Source organism: Colobus angolensis, unplaced genomic scaffold, assembly GCF_000951035.1.
Source record: "Colobus angolensis palliatus isolate OR3802 unplaced genomic scaffold, Cang.pa_1.0 Scaffold64, whole genome shotgun sequence".
Lineage (NCBI taxonomy): Eukaryota > Metazoa > Chordata > Mammalia > Primates > Cercopithecidae > Colobus > Colobus angolensis.
The window spans coordinates 1,238,710-1,263,322 of record NW_012120043.1 but is presented as its reverse complement, the minus strand read 5'-3'; the positions used below and the strand labels follow the sequence as shown (position 1 = coordinate 1,263,322).

The 24,613-nt window shown below is 58.4% G+C and overlaps 3 protein-coding genes and 2 non-coding genes across 8 annotated transcripts in view; 2 read left to right on the top strand and 3 right to left on the bottom strand.

The window, feature by feature from the left end:
• GAMT (guanidinoacetate N-methyltransferase) overlaps positions 1-873 on the top strand; it is a gene marked incomplete at its 5' end in the record, with an annotated part of 4,999 nt that extends 4,126 nt beyond the window's left edge. Inside the window, one exon of the mRNA XM_011964104.1 lies at positions 665-873. Coding sequence (XP_011819494.1) covers positions 665-805 — 141 coding nt within the window. The remainder of the gene's footprint in view (positions 1-664) is intronic.
• The window catches only part of NDUFS7 (NADH dehydrogenase (ubiquinone) Fe-S protein 7, 20kDa (NADH-coenzyme Q reductase)), a 37,222-nt gene extending 22,888 nt beyond the window's left edge, over positions 1-14,334 (bottom strand). The window contains exons 1-8 of one of the 3 annotated variants that reach the window (XM_011964018.1): positions 13,918-14,264; positions 9,961-9,997; positions 9,230-9,298; positions 8,886-8,991; positions 7,164-7,343; positions 7,049-7,095; positions 4,814-4,902; positions 2,520-2,651 (exon numbers count right to left, since the gene is read on the bottom strand). In XM_011964018.1, coding sequence (XP_011819408.1) covers positions 2,554-2,651; positions 4,814-4,902; positions 7,049-7,095; positions 7,164-7,343; positions 8,886-8,991; positions 9,230-9,298; positions 9,961-9,997; positions 13,918-13,933 — 642 coding nt within the window. In that variant the 5' untranslated portion in view covers positions 13,934-14,264 and the 3' untranslated portion in view covers positions 2,520-2,553. Of the gene's footprint in view, positions 1-2,458; positions 2,652-4,437; positions 4,903-7,048; positions 7,096-7,163; positions 7,344-8,885; positions 8,992-9,229; positions 9,299-9,960; positions 9,998-13,917 lie in introns of those variants that run through there. The other 2 variants (XM_011964017.1, XM_011964019.1) reach the window with 2 other exon arrangements.
• Positions 14,225-14,298, bottom strand: TRNAN-GUU. Its single transcript has one exon. It is a non-coding gene; the product is annotated as a tRNA-Asn (tRNA).
• A 94-nt stretch (positions 14,335-14,428) lies between the features above and the next one.
• TRNAF-GAA lies at positions 14,429-14,501 on the top strand. The gene has a single exon. It is a non-coding gene; the product is annotated as a tRNA-Phe (tRNA).
• Positions 14,502-19,248: 4,747 nt separating this feature from the next.
• Positions 19,249-24,613, bottom strand: part of LOC105527623 (PWWP domain-containing protein MUM1) — a 21,815-nt gene continuing 16,450 nt past the window's right edge. For both annotated transcript variants that reach the window (XM_011964021.1, XM_011964022.1), the window contains 2 exons: positions 24,093-24,181; positions 19,249-21,121 (listed from right to left, as the gene is read on the bottom strand). In XM_011964021.1, coding sequence (XP_011819411.1) covers positions 21,064-21,121; positions 24,093-24,181 — 147 coding nt within the window. In that variant the 3' untranslated portion in view covers positions 19,249-21,063. The remainder of the gene's footprint in view (positions 21,122-24,092; positions 24,182-24,613) is intronic.

Genomic DNA, 24,613 nt, shown 5'->3' with positions numbered 1-24,613 from the left:
TGGGATTACAGGCTTGAGCCACCGCGCCCGGCCGACTCTATCTCAAAAAAACAAAAACAAAATGGAAATCAGAGTCCCTCACCAGCTCAACAACCTCCCGTGGCTCCCCAGTGCCGTGTGGTTCGGCCCAAGCCCCCCGTGTCCCCCTCCCTCCAGCCGCCTCCACCTGGCTGTCTTCGCTGGTTCAGCAGTGTCTGTCTGGCTGTTCCCTCTGCCTGGTGGAGGCAGCCTGCCTGAGAAGGGCTCTATGTGGTTGCCCTGGGCTGCTGTTGTCAGAGCCGGCTGGGTGCCTGTGGCCCTTGGGGCAGTTTTTCTTCGAAAATGGGAACTAATGGCCTGTCTTCTTTTTCTGTGGTGATTCTTTGGCTCCACCTGCCATACTGGCAAGGTCTGGGGAACTGTGGAGTAGGTGCCCCGGGGATGGCTTGAGCTGGGTGATGCTGGTGTGGGGCTGGGGTTCCAGGACAGCCCGGCAGCTGCTGCCGGCGCTGGGGAGCTGGAGATTCCCATTCGCACCTGGGCTTCCAGGGCTGCCCTACCACATGCCCCATGGCAGCTGCAGCCGTCCACCCAGGCCTTGCCATTTCTAAACACTCTTCAATGAGGGGAGGGTACACGTGACCCCCATGGCCCTCAGAGATGACCTGGCACCATCCCCGACCAGGAGACACAGGTGCCTGCGCTGCTGGAGGCCGGCTTCCGGAGGGAGAACATCTGTACCGAGGTGATGGCGCTGGTCCCACCGGCCGACTGCCGCTACTACGCCTTCCCGCAGATGATCACGCCCCTGGTCACCAAGGGATGAGCCCCCACCCCGGCCTGGCCACAGCCGTGCCCTCCTCCGTGCCTTCCTGGCCGGGAGCCTAGGCTCTCCGGCCAGCCCCGGGCTGATCCCGGCCGTGCGTCACCAGCAGCTTTCCCAGCTTCTCCGTGAGGGGTCACTGCGGCCCGCTGCCGGGTCTCTGAGGTGAAGTAAACACCGGCGCTGGCTTGGCTGGTCCACAGTGAGTGTTGTGACTGTTATTTCCAGCGGCTGCTCCCTCACCTCCCGTCCATCCCACGGACACAGGAAAAGCGGGTGACTCCCCTCCAGGTTTCTGAGCAGCCCCAGGACCCCCCCACCACTGTCTTGCCCATGGCAGACATCTCCAGCCGATGCCCGATGTCCCTTCCTCAGACGAAAGAAAGCCACTTGACCCTTTACAGTGGGGTCGGGGTCTCAGAGGGTGGCAGCGTCATGGCCGGGTGAGACAAGGACCCTTGCCCACCCCAGGCAGGAGCCCGCTTCTCTGCCCGCCCTGGCACACCCTGAACTCCTCCTCCTGCCTCAGGAGCGGCGTGGCTGCTGACAGCCCTGTGCCCCGAGCCTCCCATTTCCAGATGTTGTTTCCTCGCAGGAGGCATCAACCCCGCTAGGCCCAGTGCAGGGGTAGCCCCACCTGCCTGACCCCAGGAACATCCCGGGTCCTGCCTGTCCGGGCCCTTGTGCCCAGCTGGTCACCCCACGCCTCCCGCTTTGCCCCCTGCGTTCACGCGCGTGCAGCCCGCCCATCTTCCTGGGGCCGTCCTGCCCACCCTCTCTACTGACCTCCGTGCCCTGAGAGAAGGCCGGCTCCTGTGCTCTGCACTCCGGCCCGGGACTGCTGTTCGCTGGCCGATGCCCCGTCCCCACCCCCGCATGTCCTGCCTCCAGGCTGGGCGCCTGCTCCCCACCCCCGCCCCAGTCTCCTGGGACCCATCCCAGCCTGGCCTGTCATAACTGCCGGTCCCCAGCACTGTCCTGGTGCGCAGCAGGCATGCAGGGTGGGCCTGCAGAGCGGGGTCTCCAGCACCGGCGGCGTCTGGCGCTGAACACAGGAAGATGGGACGTTTGCTGAATGAATGCACGTCCCTGGTGAGGACTGGACTTCGACGGATGAAGGGGCTGGTGGGGTGAAGCCAGGGTCCCCCGAAAGCCCTGGGTGGAGAGGGTCCCCAAAGTGGGGTCAGACAGCCTGTGAGGCTCATGGCCCTGCCCTGCAGCCCTTTGGTTTGGACCAGGTGCCATCTCCCCATCTCCCTGGCCCCAGCCCTCAGCTAACCAGCCCATCCCACCACCTGGAAATGGGCCACAGGGCAGTGGCGACCTGCCCGAGTTCACACACAGGCCACAAGCCACACTCTGAACCCCGGGGTAGGCTCAGACGGGCTCTGCTCAGCCTGCCTTAAGGCACAGTGGGAGACTGAGTCAGGGCCCTCCCAGGAGGGAAGGGTGTGGGGCCTTCCATGCTTGGGACTTTGGGCTGCGACATCCACACCAGGGTCTTCACAGAGCAGCAGGAAAGGACCTGCTGGTGGGCACAGTGCCCGTCCCTGCCCCTGGCTCTGCTCCAACCACCCCCAACCCAAGGGCGGCACGCTGCTGGGGGTCTGTGGTCCCCCCAGGTCCCTAGCTCCTTTCACCCACACACCACACTGGGAGGCAGCGGCCTGAGGGCAAATTTATTGACAACCTTACGGGACAAAAGCAGGCTGGGGACAGGACGGCGACAGGCTCCGGTGGCAGTGGCGGCACTACCTGCGGTACCAGATCTGCACCCTCCGCTCCCGCTTGATCTTCCTCTGCAGCTGCAGGATGCCGTAGAGCAGGGCCTCGGCCGTGGGTGGGCAGCCTGCAGGGACCTTGCCTCAGTCTCCCTTCCCACAGCCAGAGCCTGTGTGACCACGTGCACAGCGCAGCCGGCTCGGCTTTTGAGGGGCCTCCCGTGCCAGCCTGAAGGTGGAGGCTGGTAGCCCAGGGCGGGCGCAGGGGCCAGGGGCTGGCAGCTGGCGTGGGGGACGTCCCTGCAGGAAGACTGGGGTCCTCCCCTGGGCAAGGCCCCACTGCCTTCCTCCCGTGGCTCATCCTGGACTGCCACAGGAACCTCCTGGACAAGATGCTGACCTCACTAACCTGGCCCCCGGCTTTAGACCTCAGGACTCCATGGGGGCCAGCGCTCACCAGACACACTTAGCAATGGGTAGCAGGGCCCAGGGCTGCTCTGGACAGAGATGAAGACAGGGGGGCTGGGCGGAGGGAGGGGAGGCGGCCCAGGGCCCGGGCATCCCACAAGGACCCAATGACCCCCTTTCTGAGCCCCAAGCCAGAGCTCTTTGCTGGGGATCCCCCAGCCCCAGCTGCCGGGCAGGCTCAGAGCAAAGGGCTTGAGCAAGAGGACACAGCCCAGGGCCCAACAGGGACAGCAGGAGTGGAAACAGGTGGGAAAGGACAAGGCCACCACAGGGCCTGGGAAAGGGCGGCTGGGCCCCACCTGGCAGAGTTTGGGCAAGTCCAGATTGTCGAAGGAAGGGAGGAGCACAGTCCACAGGGAGGGAGGGAGGAGCACAGTCCGCAGGGAGGGAGGGAGGAGCACAGTCCGCAGGGAGGGAGGAGCACAGTCCGCAGGGAGGGAGGGAGGAGCACAGTCCACGCTCGCACCCTGCCCCTTTGGTCTGCACTGCAGAGGAAGATGCCAGGGGCATGGGCTGAGCTCCTGACCCGGAATGGACCTCTCTGTGCTGACGAGGGTCACAGCGAGGTCCAGGCTGCCCTGTCCACTGCCCCTACGTGACCTGAACAGTGCAGAATGCTGAGCAAATCAACGCTCTTTCCAGGGAAGCGGAATCCAAAGTCAGAACCTGTTCCTCCACTTTTGAGAGGCGCCAGGACGTGCCTCCCGCTTGCCCAGCCCTCCAGACTCGGGACTCAGGGCTGGGCTCTCTGCGCGTGCGCTAATGCTGCAGCACAGGATGGCCAAGAACAGGACCTCTATCCCCTGTTCCACATGAGTGCCACCTCTAAGCCTGCCTACCAGCGACCACTGTCCATGGTGTCCAGGTGAACGCCCCGGGTGGCCCTCGTGGGACCACGTGAGGTGCAAGACTCCCACAGGATCACCAGATATAAAGAACGTTCCCCGTGCGATGTGAATTTCAGGTATGCAGCCAATGCTCCTTTTTAGTGTCAGTATAGCCCGAATACTGTTGGGATATACTGGTACTAAACAATTACTCCTGCCGGGCACGGTGGCTCAAGCCTGTAATCCCAGCACTTTGGGAGGCCGAGACGGGCGGATCACAAGGTCAGGAGATCAAGACCATCCTGGCTAACACGGCGAAACCCCGTGTCTATTAAAATACAAAAAATTAGCCAGGCGTGTTGGCGGGCGCCTGTAGTCCCAGCTACTCGGGAGGCTGAGGCAGGAGAATGGCGTGAACCCGGGAGGCGGAGCTTGCAGTGAGCTGAGATCCGGCCACTGCACTCCAGCCTGGGCGACAGAGCGAGACTCCGTCTCAAAAAAAAAACAAAAAAAACAAAAAAAACAAAAAAACAATTACTCCTAATTGCTTTCCTGATGGTCAACTTCACCCTAACCTCACAGTCAAACTGAGTCTCCCACATTTGCCAAAGGAAGTCCCGCGTGCCCTTCTATGAGGGTGAGGGCGTGGGACGGTGTCCTTGGCCTCCAGGAACCTTCTCTCTTGGTATTTCTAACTGCAGGTCTTTGGTTTCTGTCAGGCAGGACCGTATGAAACTGCTTTAAAGCAGGCGAGTGTCAGGGATTCCACTCAGCCTCCCCTGCTCCCTCTGATCCCTCTGATGGCTGAATACATCGCCGACTTCTCACAGGGCACACGCGCCACTAAGACGGAGAGCCCGGAGTCGGCTCATCCATAGGATGGGGGAGCCCGCCGTCTGTTGGGGGTGTGGGACTCCCTCACATGGGCCGCCAGGCTCCGTGTGGCGCTGGCCCTGTCCCCAGCTCTCTCGTGGGCGGTGTGGTCCCAGCCCTACCTGGGACGTAGATGTCCACGGGCACGATGCGGTCGCAGCCCCTCACCACCGAGTAGGAGTAGTGGTAGTAGCCTCCTCCGTTGGCGCAGCTGTGGAGGAGGGGACGTGAGGGAAGCGTGCCGAGGACCTGCCTGCCCACCCTCCCTCCTCACAGCTGTGGGGGAGGTGCCGTGAGGAGCACCTGCCGGGGACCTGCCCTGTCCACCCTCCCTCCACGAGGCCTCGCCCCATCCCCACCCGCCTTCAACTGCAGGCCAAGCACCAACGAGGCTGGAACTTGTCACGGAGAAGCAATGAGCAAACATGTACAGGCTCCCTGAGCCTCCGTGGGACCAGTGGGGCGCGAGCACGCGCGTGGCTGCTAACTCGGGGAACAGTGCTCCCCTCCCGAGGGGGCTCCTGACCATCGATTCCTGCGGCTGGAAAGTGTCGGATCACATGTGTCAACAAAAAGCCACTTCAAGCAGCCACCGTGCCAACACTCAGCCCCTGTCTATGGGGCGGCTGAGCCTCACGCCAGGCCCTCGCCCGATTCCGGCTCTGTCAGTGAGGTGCTGGGGTCCACCCGGGGCAGGTAGCTGGAAACCCCAGGCGACCACACAGACTCCGCTCCCAGCACTGCTTCCCACAGCCGTAAAAATGGACATAACCTGAATGCCCAGTAGTAGGAGACGGTTATGAAAACTCTGGAATATTCTAATTCTCTGTTTAGAATTAGATCAGTAATATATCCACACAGTGGGACATTATTCAGCCAAGAAAAGGAGCGAGGCTTGGACATAGGCCACCGCATGGATGCACCTTGAGGATGTCATGCTCAGTGAGAGATGCCAGACACAGAAGGCCATGCAGCGTGTGATCCTGTTTCTGTGAAATGTCCAGGAAGGGCCCATCCACAGAGACAGGGAGGGGAGGTGTGGGCACCGGGGCTTGGAAGGGGATGCAGAGTGACTGCTGATGGGGACAGCGTTTCATTTGGGATGTTCTGGATGTTCTGGAATTAGAGGTGGTGGCTTAAAAACCACTGAACTGCTCACTTTAAAAGGGTAAACTTCCCAATACCCAATCTCTACAAAAATTTTAAAAATTAGGCACAGTGGAGCACATCTGTAATCCCAGCACTTTGGGAGGCTAAGGTTGGATCGCTAGAGCCCAGGAGTTCAAGGCTGCAGTGAGCTATGACTGCACCACTGCATTCCAGCCTGGGCAACTCAGTGAGACTCTGTCTCTAAAAAATAAAAATAATAACTATTGACTGGGCACGGTGGCTCATGACTGTAATCCCAGCACTTTGGGAGGTTGAGGTGGGTGGATCATGAGGTCAGGAGATCGAGACCATCCTGGCCAACGTGGTGAAACTTTGTCTGTACTAAAAATATAAAAATTAGCCAGGCATGGTGGCGGGCGCCTGTAATCCTAGCTACTCGGGAGGCCAAGGCAGGAGAATCGCTTGAACCTGGCAGGTGGAGACTGTAGTTAGCCAAGATCGTGCCACTGCACTGCAGCCTGGGTGACAGAGCTAAACTGTCTTCAAGTACATAAATAAATAAATATTTTAAAATGTTAAGAGACTAAATAGCTTTCAATGTTATGGGGAAATGACTAAAAATGATGGTAAGGCCAGGTGCGGCGGCTCACGCCTGTCATCCCAGAACTGTGGGAGGCCGAGGTGGGCAGATCACCTGAGGTCAGGAGTTCAAGACCAGCCTGGCCAACATGGTGAAACTCCGTTTCTACTAAAAACACAAAAATTAGCTGGGTGTGGTGGTGCATGCCTGTAATCCCAGCTACTTGGGAGGCTGAGGCAGGAGAATTGCTTGAACCTGAGAGGCGGAGGTTGCAGTGAGCCGAGATCGTTTCACGGGACTCCAGCCTGGGTGACAGAGCAAGACTGTCTCAAAAAAAAGAAAAAAGAAAAAAAATTTATGGCAAGTTAGAAGGCTGAGATTATAAAACCATCTACAGCACTTGTCATCACTTAGGTGTGCGTAAAGCAGAGAACTGGGCGGAATGTGGGCTCTGCTGCGTGGGGGCGGACGGGAGCAATCGTTTTGGGGAGAGGACCCCCAGCGCCTCTGCGTGGGGTGGAGGCACCAAGACGGCTGAAGGGCAGAGCTGGGACCACGTGGGATTTTCACCGAATGTAAATGACACTTTTGATAAGCGCCATTGGGGCACAGCCAGGCCAGCACTCGCGCCACCTCTGTCCCTGGAGACGCCCCGCCCCGCACTCACCTCCCCATGGAGACCACGTAGCGCGGCTCCGGCATCTGGTCGTAGACCTGGAAGAGAGGCGGGGTCCGTGCGCAGCTCACTCTGGGGGCGGCTGGGCGGCGGGGAAGAGGCCTACCTTGCGGAGCGCTGGGGCCATCTTGTTGGTGAGTGTGCCGGCCACAATCATGACGTCGGACTGGCGCGGGCTGGCGCGGAAGACCACGCCAAAACGGTCCATGTCGTAGCGGGGTGCGGCCATGTGCATCATCTCCACGGCGCAGCAGGCCAGACCGAAGGTCATGGGCCACAGAGAACTCTGCGGAGGCCAGGCTCGGGTCAGACGCCACCCCCGGAGCCCCGCGTGGCGCAGCATGAGATTCCACGTGGAGCACCTAGAACCCCCGGCTCATGTCCCGGGGCGGCAGCCGGCAGAGGTGAGAGGCACAGCGGCTCCTGCAGGTGGCCTCCGGGCCCCAAGAGAGTTGTCAAGGGCGCCCCACCAGCCACGTTCAAAATAAAATAGAAACGGGTGAGATCTGTCCTCATCCCACAGTTCCGCGAACCCAGTGTATCCTAAGTCCCACCACTTCAACAGGGGGCTCCAGCCACTCTCTGAGCGTGTGGGCTACAGACGAGTAGCAGCGCAGGTCTAACCGGGAACTCTCTGTATTAACTACATCTGGGTCCGCATACCAGGTGCGATGCCTCCGGGAAGCCCTCTCAGATCTCCTTGGCCACTCTCTCCCTCTCCTCCACCCATGTGGCTTCTCATTTCCCCCACGGCTCCTGCTGTCGCGGCACACAGCTCTGAGACCTGGCAGGGGCCCCTGCTGCCTGTGTTGGCAGGTGACAGGGCCAAGCTACAGAGCGAGGCAGGGCTGCCTGGGCAGAAATGGCCAGGCTCACCTGCCCGCCAGGAGCCTGTGTCGGGATGGCCCGTGGCCATTCTGGGGTTCCCTCCATTAGAAACTATCCTGCTGCGGGCATCCCTGTCCGGACCACTGCGGCCCTGGCAGGACGTTCACCGTGGCGTTGTTTAGGAAACAAAAAACAAAAGGAAACCGTGAACGTTCGTCAGTGGGGCATTGTTGAACCTGGGCTGTCTCGGCAAGTGCCGCAGGCGCTGGAGGGAGCTGCCCGTGCTCACGCTGCAGGGGGATGGCAGGGGCTGCGTGGGGGCTGCTGCCACAGGCCGGGGAAGCTTTAGATGGGTACTGAGAAGGATCTACTGCCTTCACACGCGCTCCTTTTAACTTAAAACACCACTTTCACCTTAAAAGAGAAACAAGAGGAACACAGAGAAGCCAGAAAGAGAATGACGGAAAGGGAGGAGGTCATTTCAAGCAGGGTCTGAATACTCAGACGGAACCACAGGCCACCAGGCCAGCACAGGGGCCTCCGGGAGGGTCCAGCCTGCTCCAGGCCGCAGGGGTGTGTGTGTATCAGTGAGTGTGCCTGTGTGCATGCGGATATGCGCACATGCATGTGTCCACATAAGTACATGTGTGTGTGCGCGTGTGCATGCGTGTGCATGTGTGCGTATGTTTTTGTGTGTGTGTGCAAGCGTGTGGATGTGTGTGCACGTGCACATGAGTGTGTGTGCGTGTGTGCATGTGTGCATATATGTGCATGTGTGCATACATGTGTGCGTGTGTGCGTATGTGTGTGCATGACTGTGCGTGTGGTGCATGTACACACGTCTGTCCATACATGTGAGCTTGCATGCACATGTGCGCATGTGTGCATGCATGTGTTGTGTGTGTACGTGTTGGTACATTTGTGTGTGTATGTGTCTGCCTGTGAGTGTGCAGAGAGGCCCTGCCGCTCCAGGAGGGCCTGCAGCTCATAGTAGACTCACCCGGCGGGCCCAGTTGACGAGGTCATCCAGCTTGGCCACCACATACTCGCCCCGGCTGCTGGATTTGGGAACCATGGCTCCAGCCTTCGGCAGGGCAGGCTGGGCGCTGTCACAGAGACACATGGGCACAGGAGGCGTCAGCCACGCAGGTACTTCCCAGAGGCGGATACCGGCCCCCACGGCCACTGCCAGAGGCCTGGACCCACATGAGGCCAGGGACTAGGATGTGCGACCCCTTCCCCGCCCCATCCAGGCACCCCTGTGGCTGCGGCGCTGATGCAGGAAATGAAGGAGGGGCGGGGGTGGGGCAGGGGGTATGGCCTCCCCCAGAAGGCCAGCTTCACCTGCTTGGGCCATCGGTGGCCACGCTCTGATGGACACCTCGTGCCTGCACAGCCGCGCCCACACTGGAGCTGCCGGGAGATGGAGCGCGGGTCAGTGGCCGTCCCAGGCCCCTCCGACTCCCCCAGTCGCACGCACTGTTGTCCTGCCTCTCCCCTCCCTGATGCGGGACTGCTCTCGCCTCTGCCCGTCAGCACTTGGGCCGCTGGCCAGAGCCCCTGGGGCCATCTGGCCACTGCCTCGACCCCGAATGATGGCCCAGACTTGAATGGAGTTTCTTTTGTGATGTACCCAGCAGGTCAACAGTGTCCAAGCAAGGACGGTCGCAGGATCATCCACAGAAGGAAACTGGGACCAGGCCTTTCACATGTGATCAAGGTCAGATCCCTGGGCATGCGCCCTCACCACCCTGTCAAGTCGCCTGGGTCTCCAGGAGGCCTGCCCGTGGCTGCCATCTGCACAGAGCTCACAGAATGCCTTCCCATCACGAGTGGCGGTGCGCTCTGACGGTGCTGAGCCAGGCCCACAGGGTTTTCCTCCTGACTGTCCAGCCTTTGCCACTGCATGGACTGTTCCAGGGAGGGTCCCAGCACATCACGTGCAGCGTGCAGTGCACACCGTCACCTGCATCCTGGCCTTAACGCACCACGTGACCTGCACAAGGGCCCACCCCCTTTCGTCTGGCGCTGCTGAAGGCCCCTCCCAGCTCAGGGCTGGAGACTCAGGCACTCACCGCAGACCAAGGATCCGGAAGCCGCGCGGGCCAGGAGCTGCAGAGAGGACCACAGGGGTGGGGACAGTGAGCCGCGGGCAGCACCAGGGGCCACCGATTCAGGACCCCTGGATGGGCCACAGGGCCAGCCTCCAGGCACTTCCCTGTCAGGCTCCTGCCCGCATGGCCTAGCTCTGACCCCACCTCAAGTGCCACTTAACAAACGTTAGGTAACAAGGGGGTTTTCAGAATATGAGCGACTCTTAGTCCCCTGCTTGAGACCCCATGGCCCCAGAAGAAACCCAAATGCTGCCCCGTCTCCCCGCCCTGGCGATATTCACCGGTACCTGCTGCTTTCCTGCCCCAGGGCCTCCGCGCCGGCTGCTCCCCTGCGGGGGACACCCCGCCTCACAATTGCACACCACTGGCCCCTTCTCATGAGGCAGGTTTCAGCTCAGATGCCCGGGGCGTCCCGCTTACACCAGCACCCCAGGTCCTCCTGTTGCCGGCACCGGGTTCTATCTCCATCTATGCATGCTTGTGGGGTGCCTGCCACCCTGGCAATGCCAGGGCCTCCCTGGGTGCCCAGTGCTCATCCTGTCCTCAGCTGTGCCTGACCAGCGTGTGCTGGGTGCTCCAGGCCCTGGCTGGTGCTCGGGGATTTCCCACGCAGCTGAGCACAGGCCCCATCCTCCAGGAATCTGTAGTCGGCTGAGCAGGCAGGGCGCTGCCCACGTCAGCCTACACAGCAATGCACCCCTAGAGGAGCCAGCCTCAAAGGAAGCACCGAGGAGGGAACGCGCCTGCACGAAGGCTCCTGGGAGAGCCTTCCCAAGGCGAAGGCTGAGGCCAGAGCAGGGCCTTGCCACACCCAGGGGCACTCTGCAGGGGGGGAAACGCCTGGAGGTGCCAGGAATCCTGGCTCACAAGGAAGATGCCAGAAAGGCAGGCTTGGTGCTGGTGACGGCTAAACTATGTCCCTCCACTTGACCTGTATCTGAAGCCCTAACCCCAGGACTTCAGAATGTGACTGCTTTTGGAGAAGGGGTCTTTAAAGGGGTCATTAATCGCGGGGCACAGTGGCTCATGCCTGTACTTCCAGCACTTTGGGAGGCCGAGGCAGGTGGATCGCTTGAGGTCAGGAGTTTGAGACCAGCCTGGGCAACACGGTGAAACCCCGTCTCCACTAAAAATACAAAAATTAGCTGGGTGTAGTGGCGGGCACCTGTAATCCCAGCTACTTGAGAGACTGAGGCAGGGAGGTAGAGGTTGCAGTGAGCTGAGATCGTTTCACCACACGCCAGCCTGGGTGACAGAGGGAGACTCCATCTCAAAAAATAAAATAAAGCGTCATTATAATGTGGTGAGGTCATGAGGGTGGGCCCTCATCTGATACGACTTGTGTCCTTGTAAGAAAAGACTTTCAGGATACAAACACGTACAGAGGGAAGATGCAGGGAGCAGATGGCCATGCGCAAGCCAAGGACAAAGGTTTCAGCAGGAACCAACACTGTTGACCCCCAGTCTTGGCCTTCCAGCGGCCAGAACTGTGCGAACATCAGCTTCTGTTGTTTAAGCTGCCCGGGTGATGGTACTTTGTTGCTGTGGCCCCAGCAGATGCGGGGTGAGGCCCGATGGAGAGGCTGTAGGCAGCTTCCAGGGGCCAGGGCCAGGGCCAGGGTTTGATGCCCCCGAATGCAGCAGTTCATGGAGCCTTCTCCTGCCTCTGAGCCCCTCCCTCACCCGAGCCTTAACTTCCTCCGGGGTTGCTGTTTTCCATGGCCCCGTCCAGGCCACAACTCTCTGAAGGACACAGGCCTGTGACCTACTTCTTGGCATGCCTGAGGCTGGGCACAGCAGACAGGCTAACTGCCCAGCTCCAGGCTCTGGTGGGAGCTGCCCCACTCCGGGCGTCAGTTTCCCAAGCTTTTCAGGACTTTGGATAAGCTCCTAGCAGAGGAAATGGCTCTTCTTTTTTTTCTTGTTGAGACGGAGTCTCGCTCTATCACCCAGGCTGGAGTGCAGTGGCCGGATCTCAGCTCACTGCAAGCTCCGCCTCCCGGGTTTCCGCCATTCTCCTGCCTCAGCCTCCTGAGTAGCTGGGACTACAGGCGCCGCCACCTCTCCCGGCTAGATTTTTGTATTTTTTTAGTAGAGACGGGGTTTCACCGTGTTAGCCAGGATGGTCTCGATCTCCTGACCTTGTGATCCGCCCATCACCTTGTGATCCGCCCATCTCGGCCTCCCAAAGTGCTGGGATTACAGGCTTGAGCCACCGCGCCCGGCCGCAGGAAATGGCTCTTCTGAGAACTTCTGAGGTGATGGGATTCTGTGCCTCTGCGTCTGGCATTTTTTTTTTTTTTTTTTTTTTTTTTTTTTGAGGCAGAGTTTCACTCTTGTTGCCCAGGCTGGAGTGCAATGGTGCGATCTCGACTCACTGCAATCTCCGCCTTCCCGGTTCAAGCGATTGTTCTGCCCCAGCCCCCCCAGTAGCTGGGATTACATGGGATTACAGGCATGCACCACCACACTCAGAGAATTTTGTATTTTTAGTAAAGATGGGGTTTCTCCATGTTGGTCAGGCTGGTCTTGAACTCCAGACCTCAGGTGATCTGCCCACCTTGGCCTTCCAAAGTGCTAGGATTACAGACGTGAGCCACCACGCCGTGGGCCAGGCATTCTTAACAAGGGGCCTGGTGAGGAACTGTGAACTTGCTTGGAATAAAAAAACAAAATATCTTTGTTGTCATCAGCATCTTATGGAAAATTAGCCCTTTGTTCAATTCTTAGTGTAGGCTGGGTGCCGTGGCTCACGCTCAGGCCTGTAATCCCAGCACTTTGGGAGGTTGAGGTGGGAGGATTGCTTCAGCTCAGAAGTTTGAGACCAGCCTGGGCAACGTGGCAAGACCCCCATCTATACTAAAAATACAAAAATTAGCCAGGCATGATGGTGCACACAGCTACACAGGACACTGAAGTGCCAGAAGCCGGGAGGCAGAGGTTGCAGTGATGAGCCAAGATGATACCACTGCACTCCAGTCTGAGTGACAGAGGCAGACTCTGTCTCAATAAATAAAAAAAAATAAAAAATTCTTAGCACAGACAACAAAACACGGCAGTATTAGCAGGACCTGTAACTTTTCACCAAGAGGAATCACAGAGGTTTCCTAGCCATGGTACAGGGGTTGCAGACATTTCCGTATTGTCAAAGCCTGACTTGCAATTCTCACTCCTTCCAAACCACAGTCCTAGTTAGACCTGCCGCTAGATCGCGTTCATAAGGAAAGCGCTTAGATTACTAAGTAGCCAATCAGGTTTCAAGACAATCTTTTAATAACTGCCTCTCCGTGTAACTGGTTTCCTTGCAATTCTATGGATTTTATTCCATGCATTATAATAACTTTATCTGAGCAGGGGTCGGCAGGCTTCAGCTGAACCCAAAAAAGTCCCTGGAGCGGGACAGGCTGAGATCCGCTCTGCGAGAGGCCCTTACCCCACAGGGTTGGGGAGGGAGGTGGAGGGTCCGGCAGGGTGGTCTGGATGCCCTGGGTCCTGTTTCTTTCCAGGCCCGGCCCTGTAACCTCGAGGAGTCTCGGACCCTCAATGGGCCTCAGTTTCCCAGCATGTCAGGCAGGCCACGCTCTCTCCGGGGCATCTCAAGGGCAGCCTCGCGGGCCGTGCCCTGGTCTCGGGGACGTGAGCGGGACACCTCCAGCCTCCGCCCTGAGCGCCCTCCTGGGGCTGGGGGCTTGTGTCATGACCTGCCGGGTCTCGGCTTCCCCGACGGTACCCTGGACGCAATAACGGAGACCGTTCATCACAAGCCGGGCGGGAGCCCGAGGAGCGGCCGGCTCGGAGAAGCCCGGAGAGGACGACGGCCATGACGCCGGCACCGACCCACGAAGCCACCACGGCTCCCGAGGCTCCCACGGCCCCAGACCCGCGCGGCCCCACACCCGCCGCCGGCGCCGCGCTCACCTGACAGCGCCGCCATCTTGGCCTCGGCCTTCAGACAACCTCTGAGGTCCGTCCTCCTGAGCGCTCCGGGTCCCCGGGGCCGTTGCCCAAAGAAGCTCGGAGCGCGTGCGGAAACCGAAACCCGGAGCCGGGAGGTTCCGCTGCGCTTTTGGCCTCCGTGGTCGTGCCTGCGCCGTGCAGCCCCGGATCACCCGAGACGGAAAGGTCAACGGAGTGCGCGCGTAGGGGCCGCGAGTCTGCGGCAGCCCGACAAAAACAGAGGCGATACTCATCTTTTTGTTATTACAGGAGGGCAAAAGTGCCCGCGCGTCCCTGGGTGGGCTCGAACCACCAACCTTTCGGTTAACAGCCGAACGCGCTAACCGATTGCGCCACAGAGACAGCGATGCCGCCCGGCGCCCGGGGAGACCTTATAAAGTATGTGCGTCCTGCTGACGCGAAACCAGCTACGCCTGCGCGGGGAAGGCGCTGCGCGGGCCGGAGTCGCGGCGAGAGCGACCCCTGCCGCCCAGCCGAAATAGCTCAGTTGGGAGAGCGTTAGACTGAAGATCTAAAGGTCCCTGGTTCGATCCCGGGTTTCGGCAAAAGTTTTAGCGCCCCTGAGGATCATTGGTGTCTTTTGTTCAGGATTGGTCCGGCTGCCTCGCAGCTATCCCGGACCCCTTCTCGGAACATGACCCCATTCTGCAGAGGAGGAGTCAGGACGTGGACTCATCTGAAGGTAGAAGGGCTCAGACCTAACAACCCCAAAGCCTCCTCTACCCACCCCCAAGAGGTCATTTCAGCCCAAACTTCCCCCTTCCCTGACAAACCCTCATCTTCCATCTTGCTTAAATTGCTAAGTTTACAGCCTGTACTAATTACATAAAAAACAACACTAAACGCCCAAACTAGCAAAACAGAGTTTGCAGAACGCTTTCTGCATGCATATCAACAAATTTTCATAATTCCACTGGAGGTTTTTTTCTGCCGGTTTTATGATTACGAAAACAGAGGCAAAGGCCAGCGTGGTGGTTCACCCCTGTAATCCCAGCACTTTAGAAGGCCGAGGCAGGCAAATCACCTGAGGTCAGGAGTTTGAGACCAACCTGGCCAATATGGTGAAACCCCATATCTAAATCCCAGCTACTCGGGAGGCAGAGGTTGCAGTGAGCTGAGATCATGCCACCATGCTCCAGCCTAGGCGACAGAGCGAGACTCCATCTCAAAAAACAAAAGGAAAAAGAAAAGAAAACAGAGGCGCAAATTAGGTGAGCACGGCTGAGAAGCAAAGCTGAGGGACCCTCGAGGACCACAGCAGGTGTTTACTGAATTTGTGCCATGGGCTAGGGGCCCACTGCTGAACAAAGCCAGACCTGGTCTCTGTTCTTGGGCAGCTCAAAAGGATTGGAGGGGCCCAGCATGGTGGCTCACACCTGTAATCCCAGCGCTTTAGGAGGCCAAGGCAGGAGGATCACTTGAAGCCAGGAACTTAGGACCAGCCTTGTTTTGTTTTTTGAGATGGAGTCTTGCTCTGTCGCCTAGGCTGGAGTGCAGTGGCGTGATCTCCACTCACTGCAAGCTCCGCCTCCCAGGTTCACACCATTCTCCTGCCTCAGCCTCCCGTGTCGCTGGGACTACAGGTGCCCACCACCGCGCCCAGCTAATTTTTTTTTTTGTATTTTTAGTAGAGACGGGGTTTCACCGTGTTAGCCAGGATTATCTTGATCTCCTGACCTCGTGATCAGCCCGTCTTGGTCTCCCAAAGTGCTGGGATTACAGGCTTGAGCCACCGCGCCGGGCCAATTTCTGTATTTTTAATAGAGATAGGGTTTCACCATGTTGGCCAGGCTGGTCTTGATCTCCTGACCCCAGGTGATCCGCCCACCTCGACCTCCCAGAGTGCTGGCATTACAGGAGTGAGGCACCGCGCCCAGCCATGGTTTTGGTTTTAAATTTATGTAAATATTTTTAGGATAATTTAGAGTTCTAAGTACCCTATGCCCAGTTCATGAATGTGAACGATACATTATTACTGACCAAAATCTACACTCTATCCAGTTTACTGGGTTTCCTGTAATGCCCTTTATTGGCCCAGGGCTCCATCCAGGACCCCACGTGGCATCAGGCGTGGTGTTTCCTAGGCTCCTGGGACCGTGGCCGTTTCTCAGGCGTTCCTGTTTCTGATGCCCTGCAGTTCTGAGGCAGGACTTAATACTGTAGAACATTGCTCATTAGAGATTTTGCTTGTGGGTCTTTTTTACAGGGTCAGGGACAGCAGAATTTCTCCCGTCCCCGGCGTGCCATGTCGGGGTCATGTGTCAGCTGCCCTGGACTCCTCCCGGGAGGAACAGTGAAGCCAGCCCCAGGGTTTCTGGCGGCTCTTAGTCCTAGTGCTGGTGGTGGGGGATGGGGTGGAGACTGCAGCTGAGCTCAGTGGGGGCCCAGGGGGATGGTCCTCGGGCTGCTGGGATGACAGGGCCCCTGGGCTTGTGTCTGCTGTTCAGACTCTTGCCTTCCTATGGGGTCTTTTTTTTTGAGACTGTGTCTCGCTCTGTCCCCCAGGCTGGAGTGCAATGGCACAATCTCAGCTCACTGCAATCTCTGCCTCCTGGGTTCAAGCGATTTTCCTGTTTCAGCCTCCTGAGTAGCTGAGATTACAGGCGTCCACCACCACACCCAGCTATTTTTGTATTTTTAGTAGAGATGGGTTTTCACCATGTTGGTCAGGCTGGTCTCAAACTCCTGACCTCAGGTGATCCGCCCACCTCGGCCTCCCAGAGTGCTGGGATTACAGGCGTCAGCCACTAAGCCCAGCCCCTACAGGGTCTTCATGTTCAGCCGAGGTTGCTCCGTGTGACCAACAGAATGGCGATGATACTCGGGTGCAGCTGCTGGGGATCCTGGGCCGCTGACTCAGAGGCGAGCTGGCCATTACAGAGGGCGGGCGCTCCGGCAGCTTGACCCACGTGGAGGAGAACCGCAGCCTCCTTCCCATGCCTTGCCCCAAGCGAGGCTCCTTGGACCCCCAGCCCCGCTGGAGCCTTCAGTTGATGTGGCCCCAGCCAGCATCTGGACTGCAGCCCCAGAAGCCATCCCAGAAACACCTGGCCGGGCTGCTCTTAGATCCCTGTCCCACAGAAACCGCGTGGAGAATGTTCCAGCCGCTGGGTTTTGCGGTGGCATTCTGGGGCAAAGCGGGCTGACTGATGGGCTGACTGGATGGAAGGGTGAGGTAGGTGGGGAAGAGAGGGATCTGGTTCAGGAACTCCGGGCCCTGGAGGACACCCCTGAGACAGGGAACATGGAGGAGCTGGCTTCATGGGGCGGAGGCAGGATGTGAGCAGAGGGCAGGCAGCAGTTCCGGAAACAGCTTGGGCCATCGAGAGGGGAAGGACCCAGAGTGGGGTCAGAGTGAGAATTGGAGAAGGTGAGAAGGGGGCATGAGGCTGGCACAGGGAGGGAGGCAGAGAGGCACAAGAACCCAGGCAGGCCAGCTGCGGTGGCTCTCATCTCTAATCCCAGCACCTTGGAGGCCGATGTGGGAGGATTACTTAGCCTGGGAAACACAGCAAGCCCCATTTCTACAAAAAGCACAAAAATTAGCCGGGCGTGGTGGGACACACCTGTGGTCCCAGCTTCTTGGGAGGCTGAAGTGGGAAGATCGCTTGAGCCGGGGAGGTCAAGGCTGCAGTGAGCCATGTTTGCACCACTGCACTCCAGCCTGGGCAACAGAGCCAGACCGTCGCAAACAAACAAAAAGCAAAACAGAAAGTGCCTCAGGCAGTGGGGTCCATGAGAGTGAGGCTTCCGTGGTTTGGAATTCTCGCTGCCTGCCTGTGTTGCCCCTTTTAAGATGGACGAAGTGCGCTGTGCGGCCACCAAGGTCTCCTTGTTGGAAGCGATCAGACAGGTGCGGCTGCCCCAGGGAGGGGGACCCCAATTCCCCTTGCACTGCTGGGAACAACTGACACCAGCTTTGGAAAAAGCATTGGCAGGGACATGGGGGTCTCTGCGGCTCAGTGAAGGGGGCTGGGGAGTGTGGGCCAGGCGGCTGGGGGGCTGGCAGCAGCATGCACGCAGGCTCTGAGACACCAGCTGGGCCAAGCCAGAGGGAAGGGGCAGGGGGCAGGGGTCAGGGGAAGGACGCCATGGTTTGTGGCCAGCAGTTTTCCACAGGGCACCAGGCCATGTCTGGGGACATCTGTGGTCATCACGATGGTAGAGGCGGGAGCCCCCGGCATGGAACCACTGAGCACCTAGCAGGACCCAGGACGCCCCACCCCAGGGACCCAGGTCCAATGTCCTCGGTGCCAGGGACAGGTCAGGTGGGGTCGTAGGGTCAGCTAGCTGTCAGGAGGAGCAGAGCGTGCAGGCTTCTGAGGGCACGGCTCCTGGAGTCTCCCAGCGTGTGTGCATGTGGTCAAGCCTGTCTTCCTGGGGCTCTGGAGGAAGTCGAGGCGTGCCAGCCATGCTGTGGGGAGGGCGGCCCAGGACCACCCATGCTGGCATCCTCAGAGCGCTGGAATGCTCCTCCCTGGCCGTGCTTGTCAGGTCAGCACCCCCGACTCCCACCCAACTGCCCAGCTGACAACCCAGAGCACCCACGACCCCCCATTACTGAGGGAAGCGCCCAGGCAGGGCCTGCCCCAGCGGCCTTGACAGCCTCAGAGCCCACAGGACAGTAAGGGCAGAGGGTGCGGGCGGGGTGGGACGCACTCGGGGACCTCTGGCATGTTCTGGTTCCACCTGCTGGGTAGGGCTTCGCTGCAAGACAGGTGCTCACTGTCATTCAGGCTGGAGTGCAGTGGTGCGATCTCGGCTCACTGAAGCCTTGGCCTCCAAACAAGTGATCTTCCCACCTAAGCCTCCCCAGTAGCTGGGGCCACAGGCATGAACCCCAGTGAGGCCCCTGGCTGCTGTTTATTTTTTTGAGACGGAGTCTCACTCTGTCACCAGGCTGGAGTGCAGTGGCGCGATCTTGGATCACTACAGCCTCTGCCTCAACCTCCTGAGTAAATAGGACTACAGGCGCCCGCCACCATGCCCGACTAATTTTTGTATTTTTAGTAGAGATGAGATTTTACCATGTTGGCCAGGCTGGTCTCGAACTTCTGACCTCAGGCGATCCGCCCGCCTTGGCATCCCAAAGTGCTGGGATTGCAGGCGTGAGCCACCGCGCCTGGCCTCTGGCTGCTGTTCAAACAGCACCCTAGGCCCGCCAGTGAGGTGGGAATCCACCGTGGGGCCAGGCCGTGTCCCTGAGGACGGCAGAGTCACTCCCCCATTTCCAAGCTTGGACAACCCACACGGTGGAACATGTTTGGAGGTTCAGAAAAGACAAGCCAGAGATCTGGGAGGTGTTTAATTCCACCTCAAACAACTTGGCAAGGTCAGCAGAGAAGCAAATGGATAAAACTACTTCACAACAGCAGAAAAATTCCCGCGGGGGGGCGTGGTTCCCACAAAACCGTGGCGACGTGTCCTACCCTCAGGAACCCACCGTGGAGGGCGGCTGGGGGGATTTTCCACGAGGCAGCACGAGGCCCATACACGCAATGCTGCTGCTGCGCCCCTCCTCAGGCGGTGGTACTGGCTGCTTCTTGTCCCTGAAAGAGTGACCGGCAGGGGACCAGGGCCGTCGGGGGTCTGCCCCACTGCTCCCGACAAGACAGACCCCAGCGTGCGGGCACAGGAGGCAGAGCTGCCAGGCCAGGGCCGGGTTTCCTGCTCTCGGATTTGAGCAGAATCAAGTGAAACAAAGGCCAGTGAACACCGAGTCCCAGAGCAGCCGCCCCCTGGCACTTCCCGAGTCCCAAGGACCCAATACGAGAGTCCCTGAGGCTTCGTCCTGCTCAGCGCCCTGCACCCCGAGACAATCGTGTTCTGACCTCCTCTCCGGTGGCTGTGGTCAGCTGGGGAGGGCCTGGGGGAAGAGGGTCATGGCCCCTCAAAATAAGGCCTCCAGCCAGGGCCAGATGCAGCCCACTTAGTGGGGAGAAAGCAGCCCCCAGGCCACCGGGCCCTGGAACCCTGGGAAGTTCACCAGCACTGCTGTCCAGGCGCAGCCTGGAGAGCATCGGCTGAGAATGGACACTTCATTGTCTGTGGCTTTGCTCTTAACAGCACATGTGACCCTGCTGGAGCCTGGCTGAGCCCCACCAAGTCACAGCCTTCAACAACCTGTAGACCCGGCACCGCCCGACACCGTACTGTGGACCAGAGCCGACCTGGCAGCCACAGCCTGGAAGCCGTTTCTCCAGACGGGAGCTCAGTTGGGCTTCCATACAAAGGCTGCACTTCTGCGATGGTGGGGCACAGGACAAGGCCTTCTTCTCACTCGACCCCAGGGCTCCCGGAGTGACCCTGACTGCTGCGGCCAGCACAGCCATCCGGGCCGACGACCGCGGTGACTGGCCATGCAGTGACGACACAATGCAGGGAAACTCACTCAGGCCAGGTGCACGGGCGGGGGAGGTGGAGGTGGTCCAGCCCACGGCAGCCAGGGCATGCGGCTGTGCGCTGTGGTCCACTCAACCACAGTGCGGAGCACAGAGGCCCCTGGAAAGGTGCGTGTCCTGCGCCTCTCCCTGCAGCCACAGCAAACACGACACAGAGCAGCGGCTCGTCTCTGCTCCCGCCTCTAACGAAGGCTGTTTCCTCACAGCTGCAGAGCACACTGAGTGGCAGAGCAAATTCTGGAACTGTCGCAGGCGGAAACCACACAAGGGGGAAACAGATAAAACAGCAAACCCGGAAGAACCATTCCCGCTTCCGAAGCTCCATCGTCACGGCAGATGCTTAAAACCTCCCATTTAATAACAGATGCCACAGACAAGATCAGCGTGTACGTCGGGAGAAACCACAGCACAGTCACGGGTACTGACGCACAGCGAACACGCTTCTGTCCTTTCAAAAGCCTTTCCGGAACGGTGTCTTGAAAAAAATGCCAAAAATAAAATGAAAAACAATTGCCAGGGAAAGAGAACTGGCTTTCAATGTTAACAAAATGGGTTCTCCAGAAGTACGGAAATCAGGACAGCCATGCAGAATGCACAGACAGGCCCAAACGCAAATGTGCCCGAGCCCCCCATCTTCAGACACGCTCATGCACACTGGAGGCGCTCCCACCGCCAGGCCCCGCTGACAGCACAGCTGGCTGCTCCATCACCAACGGCGCCGTTTCCGCTCTTCAAGGAGCTGGTTGTCAAATATTTCTTTTTCCCTTCAGAAAACAAGAGTCTTCATTTTAGTAATTCATCATTGTGTGTTAAAGAATATGAGAGGGCTGGGTGTGGTCACTCTCCTGTAATCTCAACACTTTGGGAGGCCGAGGCGGGTGGATCACGAGGTCAGGAGTTCGAGACCATTCTGGCTAACACGGTGAAACCCTGTCTCTACTAAAAATACCAAAAACAAAACAAAACAAAAAATGGGCATGGTGGCGCATGTCTGTAATCCCAGCTACTTGGGAGGCTGAGGCAGGCGAGTCGCCTGAACCCAGGAGGCGGAGGTTGCAGTGAGCCAAGATTACACCATTGTACTCCAGCCTGGGTGACAGAGCAAGACTCCATCTCAAAAAAAGAGAAAAAAAAAGAACATGATAGAGAGGCCGGGCGCCGTGGCTCACGCCTGTAATCCCAGCACTTTGGGAGGCTGAGGTGGGTGGATCACAAGGTCAGGAGTTCAAGACCAGCGTGGCCTAGATGGTGAAATGCCACCTCTACTAAAAATACGAAAATTAGCTGGGCGTGGTGGCGGGCACCTGTAATCCCAGCCACTCAGGAGGCTGAGTCAGGACAACCACTTGACCCCAGGGGTAGGGGGGTTGCAGAGGTTGCAGTGAGCTTAGATCGCGCCACTGCATTCCAGCCTGGGTGACAGAGCAAGACTTCGTCTCAAAAAAAAAAAAAAAAAGAAATATATATATGTGTGTGTGTGTGGGCGTGTGTATGTGTGTATACACAAGAGGGCAGTTGTTTGATGGGGACAGAGCTGCAGTTTGGAAAGATGAAGTTCTGAGATGAGCAGTGGAGCCGGCTACACAGCAGCATGAATGTGCTCACCACCATCGAACCGTACACTGAAAAAGGGGAGGACAGGAACTTTTATGCTACGTGTAATTTTTTTCTTGAGATGGAGTCTCGCTCTATCGCCAGGCTGGAATGCGGTAGTACAGTCTTGGCTCACTGCAACCTCCACCTCCCCGGTTCAAGCGATTCCCCTGCCTCAGCATCCCGAGTAGCTGGGACTGACTACATGTACCGCACCACCATGCCTGGCTTTTTTTATTTATTTATTTATTTTCAGTAGAGACAGGGTCTCACCATGTTGGCCAGGCTGGTCTCAAACTCCTGACCTCACGATCCACCCACCTCAGCCTCCCAGAGTGCTGGGATTATGGGCATGAGCCACCACACCCGGCCTTAACAATGTTTTAAAATAATATTTATTTTTAGAGACAGGGTGTTGCTCTGTCACCCAGGCTAGGATGCAGTGGCATGATGACGGCTCGCTGCAGCCTCAAACTCCTGGGCTCAAGGGATCCTCCCACCTTAGCCTCTCAAAGTGCTGGGATCGCAGACATGAGCCACTGTGACTGGCTAAAAATAATTTTTTACGAAAGAGTATGAGATGCCAAATTGTCCTTACTAAGTGACCTCCCTGTAAAGGGAAATTAGAACAATTGCTTAGCCAGCAACCCCTCTCAGGAACAGGGCTGCCCCGGATCAAGAGACCAACAAGGGCTGCCGGCTCTGATGTGCGCCCCAACAGACCTGGAAATAGGGGAGAGCACGCCAGCAGCAGCACCAGAGAAAGGCAGGCGTGAAAAGAACAGCCTTGGGAAGAGTGCAGAGCAGCTCATGGTGCAACTCGAAAAGGACAAGAGGGCCTGGGAAACACCGTGCAGGGGGCGGGGACTGGGTCCCAGGACACCCAGTGTGTGACCCAAGGCTCCACTGAGGCCAAAGGTCAAATGCGATGCCGCTCACTGGCCTTGTTACTCTGACCACGTCCCCGGCATGATAAAATCATAGCCTGTGTATTCAACCCAACCAACTTCTCCATCACAGCACCAGCACCGTTTCTCACAGTTTGCTGGAGGTTTTGATGGTAACTAGAAGCCGTGATGAACTCCTAACGGGTTTTGATGTCGGCAACCCAGACTTGGAAAAAAAAAATCAGGAGGATGGAAGATTTCCACAGATGGGAGTGGAGGGTGAAGAGGCTTCTGAGACAGAGGGAGAGGACAACCCAGGAGGCTGAGTCCAGGCGTGCTGGCTCTGACCTGACTTCCCCGGACCTCACTTACTCTTACGGCAAGCATGACAAGGGGACCATGAAGATCCAGCAGGAAAACACCCAGTTTCTGCATCTGAAGGCCTTTCCTATTTCGGTAAGCCAGCCGGGCCAACACTCCCTCAACAAGGCCAAATTCCGCCTTTGGGCGCTGTGCGGGGGGGGCCTGCCAGTGACACCGAGGCCCCACACCTCCTCCTCCCTGGCCTCTCCAGCAGCCCCTCCTGCCCTGCCCAGGGAGGACACGGGGCTGGTGAGGGAGTTCAGTGTCTTCACCACGAGTCTCCTGTGACTGTGGGACCAGGAGACGTCGGTGGCTGCGCAAGCCGCCCTGGCCGGAGACCCTGTCCCTGACTCTAGTTGAGTCTTCAGCCTGTCACTGCCCCGTGGGCCCCGCCTGGCTCCCAGCAAGGCCTGGCCGCATGCCCAGAGACAGGATTAGGCGCTCTGGGGGCCAAACATCCAGGCTACGCACACGGATGTGAGAGAAACATCTTGATCACAGCATTCTTCTGGCTGCTGGAAAGCACCGGGCCCTGCCGCTGCTTCATCTCGCTGTACTTCTCACACAGCCATGGGGCTGCGGAAAGAGGCGAGGAAAGTTCAAAAAGCAAACATCAACCCTTGCAAAAAGAGATTAAGAACAGACATGGCCCAGGCACGCGCCCGTGGCACCGTGCTGCCCACCGTGACCAGCTGGGAGACCCGGGCCCAGCCTTCCTGGAGGGCAGGAGTGACCCGCAGCGGCTTCAGCATGTGTAATCAGCTCACTGCCCAGCACCTGGACCACCTCATGAGGGGGAGGGGCTGCAGCACCTGGAGTCAAACTGCCCGTAGAAACACAACCTGGAAGGCAGAGATGCAAGTGGTTGGAGCGAGCGCCGGGAGTAGCCTACCGGTAGCTCAGCGAAGGCCCCTTGATGTACTTCTCCTCGGCCGTCTTGTAGTCCACCTCGTCCACTGCAGCGATCGCGCAGATGATAGCCTGTGAGAGAGCACGAGGCTCAGCAGCAGCCAGCACTGCCCAACCGGCCCCATGTGGCCCGCGGCTGAGAAGGCCTCAGGGAGCCCGGGTCACCAGGTTCCGCCCTCCAGACAAGGTCTAGCTCATGGTTCAGAAGGTAAGAACCTAGTCCATGAACCCCTGCTTGTAATGATGTTTCTTAATAAAATCAGTGTTATCTTTTGGACTAGAAACAACAGCTCAGATCACTAAAAGCACAGAATAAAAGGCAAGACCCAAACTCACAAGTGCATTTCTGAAAAATTTTAAGTTTTTTTTGTTGTTGTTTTTTCTGGGACAGTCTTGCCCTGTCACCCAGGTTGCAGTGCAGTGGCACAATCTTAGCTCACTGCAACCTCCGCCTCCCAGGTTCCAGTGATTTTCCTGCCTCGGCCTCCCAAGTAGCTGGGATTA